We start from the raw sequence: 15639 nt of genomic DNA, 5'->3' as shown, positions 1-15639 counted from the left end.
CGTTTCGCGTGGTAGCTACACCTTTCTGAGTGACATAGAAATGAGTGCGGTCGAACATATGAGTTCGACCGTAGGGAATGCTGCCATCTCGGCCATGCTGTCCGGTTTGGACAGAGATGCCCTCCATTCAGCCATCGTCAAATTCATCAACATGAACTTAACGGGGCGAAGGAAAAGGTAGCATTGATTAATCAGCATGGCTCTCAACAGGAAGAACTGTTGAGGTTGCAACAGGTATTGACTCCTGTACCTGGGATGACGCACACGCGTCGTCCAGAAACCTTAAAAATGACATCTCTAAGTATACGGGACTCGAAGAAGACTCCCTCTTAAGATGGTCTGTCGAGTGGGACGATGCCATAAGGGCTCGTCACATCGTCGACGAGCAAATGCAAGTCGCATTTGCTCAGTCAAATTTGGCAGGTCGTGCCAAAACTTGGGCACTAGGCCTTAAATTGCGCGACCCATATGTCTTTGGGTCGCTAGAGGCTTTTAAAGCCCGGCTCAAACAGACGTTTGAACCGCCTAGGGCTGAGTTCAGAGCTCTATCAGAGCTTCTGAAACTCAAGCAAGGCAGGCGTGATGTTCACGCTAATGCCTAGCACATACGACTCTTAGCGAGTTGTACCACGAACAGCCCAGTTCATGAACACACGTTGATAACGTTGTTTATGGAAGGTCTTATACTCTTGATCTGTATGCACCTCCGAAGTTACATTCGGAGATAACTCAATTACCAACCCTAGAACCTAAGCGGTTCTTAAGAGATCTGCATAGTGGTAGAATCAAGCAAATCTGCGTACATGTCACAGAGGACGAATACGTAACCGATATTCGGTCAGCGGTAAAAAAAAATTGCAGGGAATGAACGGGTTCTCAGCAGCTCATCGATTGACGAAAGTGTCTTCGATGTGAAGACTCGGATTGATATATACACTACTCAATCCTGGAAGTCACTTAAGACAAATCCTTTCTATATGGATTTGATTAAATTCAAAGATTTATTTCCTTTAAACAGTTCCATGCGAGTTGCCTAAGGATAAAGGCACTCGACCTGAGATCGAGCTCAAACCGGGCTCGAAGTACTGTGCGATGAAGCAGTGGCCACTGCCTTGTGAACAAGTACTTGCGATCGATAAATTCTTTGTCGATCGATTAAAAGCGGGCCATGTGAGGGAGTCAATCTCACCAAATAGCTCTCCGACCTTCTGTGTACGAAAGGCCACAGGATGGTGGCGGATAGTACACGCATTCAATCAACTGAATACTGCAGCGGTACCAGCTCAAACGCCGATTCGTATAAAAGACGTAATCATAGATGGTATGTCTAAGAGAACCATCATTTCGTCAACGGATCTGATAAAATAATTTTATAAGATCCTTATGCGTGAACGGGACATCCTGTACACATCAGTGAGCACTCCCAGTGGAATGCTCTGGGAATGGCATAATGCCACAGGGGCTTAGTAAGGGATGGCCTTTATAATTAATAAAAATAGGTTTTATATTTGATACTATTTAATATGTATTAGTCTGAAAACTACTTTCTAGTTCACAAGTGCGCACGTGGAGACGGATTATCGCTCCCATGACGTCACTTAACTACGGTTTCTAGTTCGTTGGGTGAGGTCGCTTAGGCGCCGACTAACTAACTCACTGTACGTGAGAGAAGACGGTTCAACGCTTTAAACCTGCCACGCACTACACACACACCTTCCACACTGTGCTCAGAAGGTGTGTGTGTAGTGCGTGACAGTTTAGGTAGCGCTCACAAACAATATCTGTAACAGAATAATGAGTCGTATTCCATCGTTACGCACGATCACATAGTGTCGTCCTTGCCATGTCATTAGTATCAGTAACCACCAATATTAGGAACACTATTAGCTACAATCAACATTCAACAGATGCGTAACGAATCTGTTGAGACCGGTGTGAGAATTCGAACCGAGTTATTTTGACGATGTATTCGTCCGTAGCCGGGCCACGGACGGAAAGACGGACGTGGAAGTTCATAAAACTCACGTTCGTCAGATTCTTACACTTATGCAAAACATAAAATATACGAAAATCTCAAATTGTATATTCGCTGCAAGTGACTATACCACTTCTTGGGTGCATCGTCGATAAACAAAACCATTTCTGGCGCATGCTCATCACGCGTCGAGGTTACCGACGACGCGAAAGAAGTCGATGTCGAAGCAATCGACTTCGAAAGAGAGAGACTCAGCGATAGTGATGACACTATTGTTCTAAAAAAAATAGTACCAGCGAGGAATCCCTCGCTGAAAAAGAGAAAAATCTCATAGCAGTGCGCACAAAACGCACTGAAAAAGACAAAACAAATGAGTCAGCAGATGAATTTCTGCTGGCTCGAAAATCAGTAGTCTGTTTCGTAAAGGAATCCATTGCTAACGCAGTGGACCTGCAGAAACGGAACGCAGACAAACATGGAAGAGCAAATGTTCTTTCATTTAAAATTAATTATTTAGTACTGCTGTCTACGGTAAACTTACCTAAGCATGGAGTCACTAATGTTGGTAGTAGTAAATGCTACCCATATTCTTTGGGCCATTCCGTGTACTCCATCGCAGAGGCAATGCGTACACACTAGAATTGCCCGAAGGACACATCCTACGTTTTACGTTGGTTGGCTCCGCCCGGACCATCAGTACGCGGTATCTTCCGCGGACGGATCTGACTACCCCTTTCAAGAATCCTCAAAAGATTCTTGTGATTACGAACCAGACTCTCATGTCGATTATGGAGATTCTTATGCCGAATCCGAAGTTCCTCGAAATCGCGATGAGCTGACGACAGCTCGTCATGAAGAGCGTGATATTTCCGTTCGTACTCCAACATGAAGTACGCACTCTTCGAACGGCCTTCCAACCGCTCGATATGGTGATCCTGCACCGTCTGCTCCAACGAGCGACGCTTGCCGCGCTCGTGGTCAAGTCCCTCCTCCAAATCATGGAGGAAGTGATCGATTTTGTCGATCTTCAACATTAGATCTGACACACGGTTCGGATCTAATTTTCCCTCCTCCACCACAACCATTGGTGGATTCCCACGGTGATCAACGTTTCGTTGTGGAACGTATCCAGAGCCACCGTGATGTGAAGGGGCAGCGAACGAATTATCTTGTTCTCTGGCGTGGTTATCCACCTTTACATGACAGCTGGGGGCCTCGTTCCCAGCTGGTTGCTGACGTTGAGGGCCTCGTCCGTCAGTATGACGAGACCCATCCAGAAGGTCCATCGGAAAACACGCGCCCTGGCGCATGTAAATCGATTGCAAAACGTCAATCGCATCCTGCATCTCGATAGAGATGCGAGGCCTTTTCCAGGGCGAAGAAAGGGAATAGACATCCCTTTTTACCCTCTTCGAGTTGTCAACACAACACGGACAGGGATCACCCCACGTGAGGCATGGAAGTCCTGCCTCACGTGACAAGTGATGCAATTTATACTTTGCACCGGTTGGAGTTCGTTTCTCAAATTTAACGCGATTCGCGTTAAGTTTTTGAAGCCAGGCTTCGCGTCCAATGTCTTTGACATTGCGAATGAACGCGCTCCAGGCTTGCATAAGCGAGACTTTATCTCGCTTATTGTTGCCACAAAACCATCGATGCTTAAGAAAAGCATCGAGATAAAAATCTCCCTCAGCGCGAAAGTTCTTCGCGCTGGGATGAAGGCCATGCAGCTTTGTCGCAATAAATAAGGGATATTTATTGTGAGAAGTATTCTCTCTAGACAAGCTACTGACTAGCCGTTCGGGCAAAAGCCACGGCTTCTTCTCAGGAGCAACAGGATACATTTTATTGTCTGCACTCCCCTAAGTGTAACCACTGAAGCAGGGGTACCACATATTAGTTCCGTAGGACTAAGTGACACTTTAAGTCTTAATGTCTTCCTCTGGCTTAAGGAGCAAGGTAGATCCGTTACATGTTGAGTAAGAGAATTTCAATTCTTCACTAGGTCAGCTTCATGCTTGGCCATGTAAAATTCGATCACATTATGTTTCTCTCCCACCAAGAGCAGATAGCGATTATCTGTTAGAATTAACGTGACCTCTTTGTAAAGCATTTTAGTTCGGGCTGAGGGATGTTTACTAAATAAAAAAGTTAATTGCAAAACATGTTTCGGATTTATTAGTTACTCAACGCTGAGTATTTTTAAGCAAATAATGTTTTCATCAGTATATTATTGAACAACTTTTAAGAGTTGATTTCATGTAACGATACACCCCGTTACAACACCCAACCCTTAAATGACAAACACTCTGACAGTCATTGAAAAGAGTGGTCACAATAAGACCACTTAATTGAAAACGATGTTGATTGGTCAGAGCCGCATGGTTAACGAGTCCGTCGGGTCAGCGAATAGTGCGAAACCTTCTCTGTGTAGATGCAACCGCGGGCGACGCATTATTGTCTCTTGCGGCAGACATTTCGTCCGCCGTAATATCATCGTCTCCCGCAACATTAACTGTTGCGGGTGCACGTGGTGAGTCACCACGTGAATGCGACTCCTTTGGCGGTCGACTATGAATGCGAGTTAGACGAGATGGCCGACTTGGGGAGAGCGGCACAGTCGCCTGAACGTCGTCTGGCGGCTGACTATGAGCCTTCAATTGAGGGGGCTCAATCGGATAGAAGTGCTAATAGCATTCGCTATAGCAAGTTTGGTTCCGACGATGAGGGTGATTCCCCATCGTCATAAAAGTTCTAGTCGTACAAGCTCGTAGAGCTTAATGGATCCTAGTTCAAGGGACTAAGATTCGTAGAACCAAGTGGCAACTAGTGCCCAACAGTATATACCTTAGTAAGGCTTATTACTTTCACCGATCGCATCGCAAGCCTTAGAAAAGCACTAGACACTTTAAGAACGAAAACTAAACTTGATTTAATATTTCAAAATATGAAACCTTACCGATTTTTATGACATTACCTAATTTACTTGAGCAGAGAGGTATTTAACCCATAACGTGAATTGTACCACATTAACGGCTAACCAACCAAAGCGTTCCAAATCAGACTGCTGACACAGAGTGTCGACATTTGTTCCTTTTAAAGGTTTGATAACAAACAGCTAAGCTGCTGGTTGTGTTTAGATGTCGTATGACATCTAAACAAGGTTCACCGACCATTGCCTTCTCCTTGAGGACGAGAGGATTGTGGACTATGAAAGTCACACTCCTTCTGGAAAAAAGGGTAAGGAATCCAAATCTAGAATGCACCAGCGTGAAACGAGTCTCTTCAGGCTCCCAATCCATTCCCAAAACAGGGTGAAGCAAACGCTTTAACCGCATTACGCAGAACACCGGGCCTGGATGCCAATGTAAAAACAACCCGCTCAATGAAGAGCAAGAACATGCTATTCTCAAGGAGGAGCAAGATCGTCGTTGGGCTGTGGCCATTGCGAGAGCAAAAGGTCATAGTGAATATAGATTCACCTGGAAGAGCTCCTCAGAGAGGTTGTCCGGCCGTAACTTGTACGCCTGGGATTCTGGGTCTCAAGACGACAACGCTGGAGAAGCTCGCCGAGCGTGCTGCTTTAAATGAGGGATACCTTATCGCCGTGGATATGACGCCTCGTTAGCATCCAGCGCGTCGGCGAAGTCAAGCACCTGGTGCCTCTACGGCTTCTATGAAGGAGGTTTGGATCGTGTTATATCCAAACGAGTCGGAATCCGATCATTGTCGCTGCATGTATTAACGCATAAAATGAGGATTCGCTTGTAAAATGTGTACACCGGGCCCGTTTCCTTACATATATATGTCTCTTTGAGACTCTGTCGATGTGGTCGACCTTCGTTTAGAATGAAAACTTCGCTTTGATTTCCTAAAGCTGAAGGCCAAATGCCAATTGCAATCGTGGATCCAAGCCACGTTGATGCTTGCAATCCATCCGTTCCCACCTCTATAGGTGAAAAACGTAAATTTACGCAAACTGAATCTGAGCGCGGCGCTTAGAAACGACCCAAGAATTTTCCGACGGGGAATCCCTAAGCCATTTCACCAAATACTGGTATTAATCTTTACGACTACGTCGCTTCAGAAGTCTTTTGACGTAAAACTGGGGGTCCTCTAACGTAGAAGGAGGCCGGAATATTGGCGCGTCATGTTGGCATTAAGGCACGAGGTACAACTTCTCCGTGAGAATTTGCTCGAACGGTGCGTACCCTTGGCGAATCCAATCATATTTGTTGACGTTAGAGCGTTATCAACCTCGTTTAGAGGGTCAGCTGGACCTCCTGAGGAAGATGCAGCAATGCGGCGCAATTGACTTACTCAGCACATCCGCCTTCCATTTTACATGGGAGAGGTCCCGATAGGGCTTAAGAAAGTCAACGTATAACACTGGGTTTGCACGCAGCTTTTGTAGAAGATTTAACGTGTAAGCTAGGCCCTTCTTGGCCACAACCGTTAATGTTCCAATAAAGCGCGGGCACAATTTCGTCTTAAAGACCGCAGATACTACGTTTTTGGTAGATTTTAGCATTCAGTAATATTCGGTCACCGAACTCATAAGAATTATTACAGCTTCTGCCTTTAGCATCTGCTAGTTCCTTTTGTATGTCATGGCTATAAGCCATTGTATCTTGCGCATTCGTAAGGCATTAAATTGCATTGCGAATATCTCGCCAATCTGTTTCTTAACCGTAACGGGGCTGATAACAGCAAGCCGATCGGCAACCTCTCCTCCACCAAGCCCTGAACTAAGTAGTGGCAGCGTTAGCCGAACGCGTGAGTGTATGAGACCGTTCACGTAGAGCAGAATATAGCCTGTAAAGGCATGCACATATTTCATAAACGCAAACTCAACAACCTGGAGCATTGTGTTCCATCGCTTTGGTGTTACAGCGCGCACATTGCGCAGAACGTCTTCAATGACGCTAGGCTTGACCATCGATCTGCGGATGATTCGCTGGGGACATGCCCAATCTGAGGCCAAGAACTCGGAAGATCGACTTCTAGAACGTACCCGTGAAACGGAGGTCTCTTTCGGACACAATTGCCACTGGCAACCCATGTCGTCTAAATACGCGATCTATGAACAGCCTTACTGTACCGTCACCATAAATGGTATCCGGCGCAGCAGCTAATTGAGCCATTTTGCTCAAGCGGTCAACGAAGGCCACGATTCCTGTGCTACCGTACGAATCTTTTGGTAGGCCAAGCACAAAATCCACACTGATAAATTCCCAATATATAATGCGTACAAGCAGACTGGCAAGCGTTGCCGCTGCATGTGCCGAGAGTTAAACCCTTAATCAAGTTTAGCATGTGCAGACATAGGTGTTTACCCATTTATACCCTCTCTGACATACGTCTCTTTACTCAAACTGATGTTGGTGGTTGCTATGTGTTCATTATTTCATTATTTCTCTTCGGAGATGCTCCTACGATGAGTACCTTCTATGGAGCTGCCATGTAACAGTGGCTGAATCTGCATCCGTCCTTCTCTTATGCATAGTTGCCTCGGCTTAGTCAAATGCGGAGCCTATAGAGTGCGACAGTGTGTTCCAGGTACTGGTCGAAAGCAAAGTTTTACTATAAAACAGTGTTAATAAATAGACACGGTAGCTATGAATGCTATAACTTTGTATATTACGGCGGTATGCAAAAATCTTGCCAGTTGCAGTAGCACTCAATTAAGCAACAAGCAGCCCACACTTCATGACTTCAACTACGCTAAATTTATTTAGGCAATGACGCGAATAATGGTCATAGCATAGTGCTCGCATCCACACGGACGCTCAAATTGACCATTACTTGTATCTACAGGCCGTCTCCCAGCAACGTGATAACAGGGTTTACTCAAGTTTATTAAACACATTTTTGCTCCTTACTGGGTCAGCAAATGTCTACGTCGTAATAATTGTCGCGATTCCGACAAGGCCTTAGCTCCATAAATTTTGAAGCTTTGCAAATTGAGCCATTCGCCAACAATATGTCCCTGACGATAATTGAAGTGAGTGTGGCGGGATACGTTCATATGAAAAAAAAAGAGTATATATACCTTGGAATGCTTACTTCTCTCACCGGTCGCAGCGAAAAAGGTATTTAACCCATTATGTGAATTGTACCGCATTAACGGCTTACCAGTCGAAGTGTACGCATACCATAAATCTTTTCCTTTTTGCTCCGAATAGGCGTCTAGATATACAGCAGTCCTTAGTGGTACCGCTAGCGAAATTTCATTTCCAAAGGCTCCGTCACTTTCATCTGCGCGACAATCCCGCACTGTTGTAAGGCTTCGGAGTTCTGAAATACGGATTGACGAATCAGGGTCAGCTAGAGACACTTCTATGCTCAATTTCTTATTTTTTAACAAAAGCGCCAGACCCGTTAATCTGCATGTTCTCTTAAAGCTTGAACGGTAACACTACTTGCTTGCACAAGTATTATGACTTGTGCAACTGTTTCGCTATAGATTCTTTTGCTGTGACATCATTCGAAATAATACTGCAGCAAGGGCACTATAATTGTTTACGGTGCAGTGGGGCTACATTATGAAAGCGCTCGACAGTTGCATCTATCCTTAGAAATGTTTAATACTCTTCTACGCGCAATTTTCAAATCGCCGTTGAAGCGGCCATCGACTTATAACAGTTAAACCTGTTACTATAGCTTAATTTGAGAAAGCAGGCTTACTTGCTCATATCAAAGTGGTCGTATAGCTCGTGTTTTTCAGCAAAGCGTATGAAGGATGAAATCAATCTTCATTCAGGTCGAGCATTAAAAATTAAGATGCAATCATAACATTTTAAGTGGACCTTAGGTCCAGTACAATTTGGTCAGAATTCCGCGTATTATATGTCGCTTGCTTCACAGTGAACCATCGGATTATAAGTCTTTATTTTTTAATTGCTTGTAGGCCTCGGGCACTAGTTGCCACTTCGATCTACAAACCGCTGAGTCCATTCAACTAGGATTCATCAAGCTCTACGAGCTTGTACGACTTTCTGCGTTGCTGAATTTCTCAGTTTCGTGGAATCAAGTGACTCTTTGAATCAAAGAGTTTTCCTCTGACTTAAGGAGCGAGGTAGCTCCGCTACACCAGGTAGCGCTCGTAGTCAATCTGCGTTTGAGTCTTTTTAAGGCTAAGCCTCTACTAAAATGGACACTTTTCCCGAACTTACAGGGGTGAAACGGTCATCGTTCAATAAACTTAAACTTTGTTTGGGCTAGATCATATAGTATTCATCATTTCCAAGGGCTTCGAGATTCTGGATGCAAAGCTTGTAGAGTTTATGCAGTATGAATCCTCCCGAAGCGGATAGGTCCAGGACCACTTAGCGGCATCTATGCTGACTCGGTACATTTCGATACCTGATCCGGAGCCTAAGGCTTGCTCTTGTTGTCAATATTAAGACAAATGAGGTAAAGAGTGAGAAAACCCCTTTTGGGACCAAGCGTGCGTAGATGGCCATAGACTCTGCCATGTTCCTAACATAACGACGAACGATGGACATGGCCGTTTCCAAGCTCGGTAATATAGCTATGGAAAGAACGCTCACATATAGCACGTCTATAAAGGATGATTTAAACACTTAGGATCTCGCTGAAATAGCAAATGAATGGCATTTTGCACCGCCTGATCAGCTTTTCGCACGCGGTCTTGATTATTAGCGGTTCGTCTCAGTAAACTGACACTGATGACTATGTATAAGTGTTGAGAACTCTTATCGCCGCTATGCATTAAGATCCAGTGCAAGAAGTGATTTTAGTAAACGTCATTGTAGGGCTCCAATGAGGGTGTTGCCCGGACGAAATTGTACCGATCCCAATTCGCTACTTTTGAAGCGGCGATTTTCATGGCGTTACGCGCAGAGTTTGACTGTACGTACTCTCGCGTTAGTACGCCGGAACACCGTATAAGCTCTTCGAGAACATCGAGCTCATCCTATCTACTATGAAACTAAGCCTAACTAAGGAAGGAGCAGTAGAGCTTTAAGCTGTGGGTTAGCATAAGAACATCCATAGATGTTATATGTGCGGGAGTCTTAAACACTAACACCCGCTTGTCCGTTGCGCAACTCATGCAAAGCTCGAACGAGTAATACTCCACCTCAAACCAGAATTCAGGTACGGTGCGGGAAAACGCCGATGCACAGTAGGGGCGAGGCTCCCTACTTGAGAAGAACAAGGCTCAGGTAAGGGTAAACAGAGCAAGCCTCAAAGAGCTATGTGTTAATAGCACGATGTGTGAATACAAGCCCGGCTTGTTAGTCACAAGGGCGACTGTTAAGGGCTTCGATAAGCCATGGTCAATTTTAATCTGACTCAATAGCATCTTGCAATTATGCTTGACGGAGTTTCCCTGAAGGGAATCAGCGATATGCTCAAACGCATGAAGGTTATTCGATCACTGCTCGCTTAGCGACTGGGACTCGTGCCACCGTACCAAGAGTTTACTTGAACTTCCTTGACCTGGACTCGAGATATGATCTCATCGTTCGTATTCCTTGGCTTGAACGCCATGATCCATATATTGGTTGGAGGTAGGTGCCACGCGCAATGTCCTAGCGAAGCTTTAGAGAGCCATGAAAACACCACCGCTAGACAACAAAAGCGCTACTGGCGTGAGCCACTGACAGAATCTGTCAGTGTATTAGAAATCGGAATGTCTGAGTAGATAAACCCCAATGCTGAAAGCATTATTCATGAGCGCGGCTCGGTATTTGTTGGTGAAACGGCATGTATTCTATTTAGTGATACTCGTTGTGATAACGAACCACTAAATGCTGAGAGCATTGTGGGCCTAGTATAAGTCGTGAAGGGTGTAATTTCCCAGATCCACGTGAAGCGACACGCAAATGTTCCCTAGATGACGAGTTTGAGCTATATGACTCCTCATCCAGTGGGCATTTAGGTTAAAGAACCTGTAAAACTTGAAAGCATTAACGTTTCCGGCATCTATAAGGTGTATTCTCTCGCCATTGAGACAGCAGGGATTAAAGATGGATATGACGAGACGCGACGCGCCCATTATGACACACAGTGATAATAGCGAACAGCTCACATACTTTTGTTAACTGTGGGACTGGTTTCGTTGAGACCTTGAGGCTATCCCATCGCTACACGTTCTTTAAGAGCTAGACGAAATGTCGGGTGATGAGTTTGGCCAGGCCTAAATGGCTGGTGACTTATCTGAGATGGTGGTCATTCGACCAGACATTAAGCTTGGCTCATCGTCGGTTCTGGATGAAGCTGTTCTTGAAAATACGAAGGCTGCACTTAGTGCGAGGAGTGATTCATCGATACTCAAAGATCCTCGGATCCCTTATTTTCCTTAGTAAAGGAATGTCAAGACGTAGTATATCAAAAATTACCGTCTGCGCTACCCTCTGATAGAGCTGTTCTTCACTTGGTTCCTGGAACAAGATAGATGTTACACGACAGTAGCCTTTACCAATTAAACAGTGTGACGGCTAGGCATGGTACGAGAGAGTAAACCTCCCCATTCGGCACCGACGTTTTATGTCAAAAATCCGAATGGTAAATGGCGCATTGTGCATGCTAATAATAAGCTTAAATCTGCTACGAAACCAGCGCAGACAACAATTGCTAGAGAAGACGTTCTCTACAACAATACGGTGAGATGCACAATGTACAATGCGCTCGACTTAGTCTTGGGTTATTATTAGCTGCTAATGCGAGCTAGTGACATCCTTTGACAGATTCTAGCACCCCAAGCGGCATTGTTAGTAATGCCTTATGGTCTTTTCAATGCCCCCGCTACTTTTAATCGTCTAGTGACGCAACTGTTCCGTCCTCATCGAGGTTATGCACATATATACTTTGATGACAATTTTGTCCATAGTCGTGCGGAGCAGGGTCGGTCGGATGTGCCTAATCACATAGCCCATTTCCGAGCCGTCCTCGAGTGCAAGCGCGCAAATAAGTTGTATGTAAATGTATCTTCGGTGGAGACGAAATTCCCTTTCTAGGATGCTTAGTTGGAAAGCGAGGCCTTAGAACAGATTTTGTAAGGTAGAAGCCATAGTTGATTCGCCAATTCCAAAAACTAAAAGAATTTGCATAAGTGACTAGGCCTAGCCAACTACAGGTGTCCCTTGGATAACTTATAGCCACTGTGGAGGGTGAAAAAATAAGTTATCTGAGGTTATGAGTTACGTGAGGAATACAAGTATTTACTGAACCTCACTTTACTGACTTTCCTATACGGTTTTATTCCTCCTGCTTCCGCACTCGCGCCTCACCAATGCGCAAAGACTTCAAGTCTGCTGGCACAAATCGCAGAGCCCACAAATGAGCCAGAGTGCCTTAGCATCTTGGGCTACAGCCCAGTATAGTAAGAACAGTACGCAAGCTGGTATCAATGGCATCTTAAAGAAGCTCGAGGAGCTGAAAGTCATCACAGAGACTGACCTCGCTGCAGGGACAAGCCAACGCAAGTTGTCGTAGGGTTTTCACTATTGCATTTACCAGTATCAACCAGCACAAGTTAACAACTTTTTGAAGACCGTGATGAATCAAGTAAAAATCGACAATTTTTTTAATATAGCGACGTGAAAATGACATGTCACAATCTGTATTTGAGTTCGTGCAAGCTCCGAAGATGACTGATTGGAATCAGACTGCTTTAATCAACTGAAAGAAAGAGGGGATCCAGTATGAAGAAAGGGCCCGCCAACGATGTATTGAGACTGGCGAACTGTTCGAAAGGTCCATAGTCTCGGTGAAATGCTCCGTGGAGCCGAAGTTGCTCCAGGTGGTTTGTCTGTGTGAAATACAGGAACCAGAGGAAATGTGACCGAAGCTGAGCTGGGCGCTTTGATCAACAATCGAATTAGAACAGTCCGACTTGGACTTGAACTCATTTTTCTGTTTTCGTCTTCGTATCAAATTAGCTGAAGGTGAAAGGTATGTGAAGTACGAATGTCGACAGGCTCGACGCAATGATTTCAAGCTTTTTGGAAATTTTAGAGAGCGGGCGAAGACGCAACATAGGTACCATATGCTGATATTTGAGAGCAAACTCAAGGAAGGCAAGCAACCAGACAAGGATGACCAACACCATAAGGTTAGATGACTGTAAACGTCATGATCATGATCGTGGCGAAAATAAGAAAAAAGGATAAGAAGCCACCCAAGATTGGCTGTTGGCAGTGTTAAGGGGAACACTGGCTAAGTGTTTGTCCTGTAGCTATAGTGGAGGACCGATTGAAAGCAACAGAACGGATGAAGACAGTGCGAGATAAGGACCGATCTAGTCCTGCCGCCAAGACAGTTAGTATACACACTAAACCAAATGTGGGTGAAGTGATGATCAATGGCTTGGTGGTGACATCTGACTGTGCCGATCTGGGTGCAGATAGGAACGCGTTACCAAGTCATTTATTGGTGAAATTACAAGAATTAGGAAGTAATAGCGACGTTATTGACCTTGATGACCCCGTGCATGTTGAAGTGGCGGGTGGTATGACAGTGGTATGCATACAAGATGTTACGGTGGATATCCAACTTCAGATAGCTGCCGGAGTGGTGAAAATTAATAGAGTCACTTGTTTCGTCATGCAGGCCAACGAGCAAGATTTCTCACTGGTTATTAACACGTTAGTCTCTCTAGGCATTGACGTCAAGAGACAGCCGGAACTGTTGGCTGGCTGCTCTCATGCCACGATAGTGTACCACAAGCGCTCTTAGGTTCCGACATAAGTGTAGGTTCAAAGCCGTTCTTGGCCACCTCTTCCAAAATCCTCCGCTTTTCTACGTCTAAAGCTTCGTCTCTAACACCTGGATCGTCTGCAAGTTCAAATGGGTCGGTACCATCCATTTTTTTCGCATCGAAATGGAAACGACCCTCCTTCTAGTGTAGAGCCATTATGGATCACCTTAGAGGATCAAGCAATACCGTACAGGGCAAAGCCACGTCGATATGCTCCAGCTGAACGTGATTTTTTGCACCGATACAAGAAGCGTTTGGAAGAAATGGGGTACATCGGGCGGAAAATATGAGCTTTTGGGCTTGTGCCGCAATACCCGTAGCCAAGTTGGGTACCACAGACGAATTTCGACTCACCATTGCCTATAGGCTCGCCAATGCTATAACGATCCGATAGCATTACCACACCCGATCTGTCAGCTGGAAGCAGCCAAGTGGAAGGTGCATATGGTTTGGCAGATTTGATTTTCCTAAAGGGTTTTGGCAGCTTGGTTTATACCCTGCCTGCCTATAAATAATGACATGACGGTAAAATTTATCTGAAGGTAGATTTATCTACACACGATAATGTTTATGTAACGTTTATATTATAAGTACATCTATTGCATTCTAAGCCCTAAACTATTATCGGACTGCGTCATTTCTCTTTGAATAATCAACCTCTACTAGTCATTATTAATAAATTATCATATTGAAATGATAATAACTCCACATGATACTGGGTTGCAGTGTAACTGGGTGTCCCGTTACGTAAACATTATTTTCCTATAAGATGAGTACCAAATATTTTTTCCTGTAAGAAACAACAAAGAAGTATTAACCACTATCATTTAATGATTCTTATTAATAATTCGAATATTACCGTATTTGGTAATATTGTAGCAACAACACAGGAGAGGAATAATAAACATTATTTACTATAAGATAAAATAATGAAGAGGTAAGAGAATATTATCAGTTATTTATTTTTACTTTACATTTCTAATATTACTGTACCTGGTAATATTGAGGCAACTAGACAATAAGAGGGAAAATATACATTATTTAGGAGTATAAAACTACTATCATTTAATAATTTGTACTAAAAATCTCTAATACCACCTATTTGGTAATATTGAAGCAACAAGATAGTATGGGGAATCAGAAATATAGTTATCTATAAGAGAATATAGTGAAAAAGCATAACATTATTATCATCTAGTAATTTAACTTAATATTTTTAATGTTACCGTATTTAGTTATATTGAAGCAACACGACAATTTTTGTTGATTGGTTGATTCAATTTTAAATCAACCCCGCCAATCGCTGCTAGACGCACGAATGAGCGTGCGCAAGAGGTCGCAATACATATTTGATTATCAATATATTGAAGTCGGTAGATAAAAGATCATTAGGTAGGAACTTAAATATATATGTATTACAGTTTACTTTTTCTCTGCGCGAAGCCTTAAGTATTCTTTAGTAGCTAACACTTCTTAGCTACCTAATCTTCCTACGCGCGTCGTGTTCGTAAAGGAAACGGAGGAGGCACCTCATTTTCACTATTATCAGTGCAGGTTGGCTAGTATTGAAGCAGTACTAGCAAAAGGAGCGTCGTTACTTCTGGTAGCACTTCATGACCAATTCAAAGTCCACGAACGTAATTTTCGCTTGGACATGTTGGATAAAAAAGGAGGAAGCTTCAAGCTCCCCAAGAAGGCTTCCACGCAACGCGTGGAATGTTCATTCACTTGATTGACTTCCACTGAAAAGCGGTCGAGCGTATGAGGTCAGCCATAGGAGGGCCAGCCGTAGGCGCAATGTTGTGAGTTTTACAAAGAAGACGATCTACATGCGTCGATCGCCGAGTTCATACAATATGATCTAGGTATGGCCCGAGAAAAGTAATTTGTTTTACAAGCAAGGCTTTCAACACGCAGATGTATTAAAAGATCAGGG

At 44.1% G+C, this 15639-nt stretch overlaps 4 protein-coding genes across 4 annotated transcripts; 2 read left to right on the top strand and 2 right to left on the bottom strand.

Moving 5' to 3' along the window:
* Window positions 1–13078: 13078 nt before the first annotated feature.
* Window positions 13079–13681, top strand: CCR75_002843 (uncharacterized protein; the record flags this gene model as incomplete). The annotated part of the gene is given in 2 exon segments (XM_067960940.1): window positions 13079–13136; window positions 13152–13681. 2 exon segments carry the CDS (start codon window positions 13079–13081, stop codon window positions 13679–13681), a joined length of 588 nt encoding a protein of 195 aa, XP_067817150.1.
* Window positions 13614–13811, bottom strand: CCR75_002842 (uncharacterized protein; the record flags this gene model as incomplete). Its single annotated transcript, XM_067960939.1, has 1 exon — window positions 13614–13811. The coding sequence occupies one exon, from the start codon at window positions 13809–13811 to the stop codon at window positions 13614–13616; it is 198 nt and encodes a 65-aa protein (XP_067817151.1).
* CCR75_002840 (uncharacterized protein) lies at window positions 13793–14097 on the top strand (the record flags this gene model as incomplete). Its single annotated transcript, XM_067960937.1, has 2 exons — window positions 13793–13928; window positions 13952–14097. The coding sequence occupies 2 exons, from the start codon at window positions 13793–13795 to the stop codon at window positions 14095–14097; spliced, it is 282 nt and encodes a 93-aa protein (XP_067817149.1).
* CCR75_002841 (uncharacterized protein) lies at window positions 13866–14060 on the bottom strand (the record flags this gene model as incomplete). The annotated part of the gene is made up of 1 exon (XM_067960938.1): window positions 13866–14060. One exon carries the CDS (start codon window positions 14058–14060, stop codon window positions 13866–13868), a length of 195 nt encoding a protein of 64 aa, XP_067817148.1.
* Window positions 14098–15639: the final 1542 nt, after the last annotated feature.

This window comes from Bremia lactucae, linkage group LG3, assembly GCF_004359215.1.
Source record: "Bremia lactucae strain SF5 linkage group LG3, whole genome shotgun sequence".
Taxonomy (NCBI): Eukaryota; Oomycota; class Peronosporomycetes; order Peronosporales; family Peronosporaceae; genus Bremia; species Bremia lactucae.
This window is presented reverse-complemented; position numbering and strand designations above follow the sequence as displayed.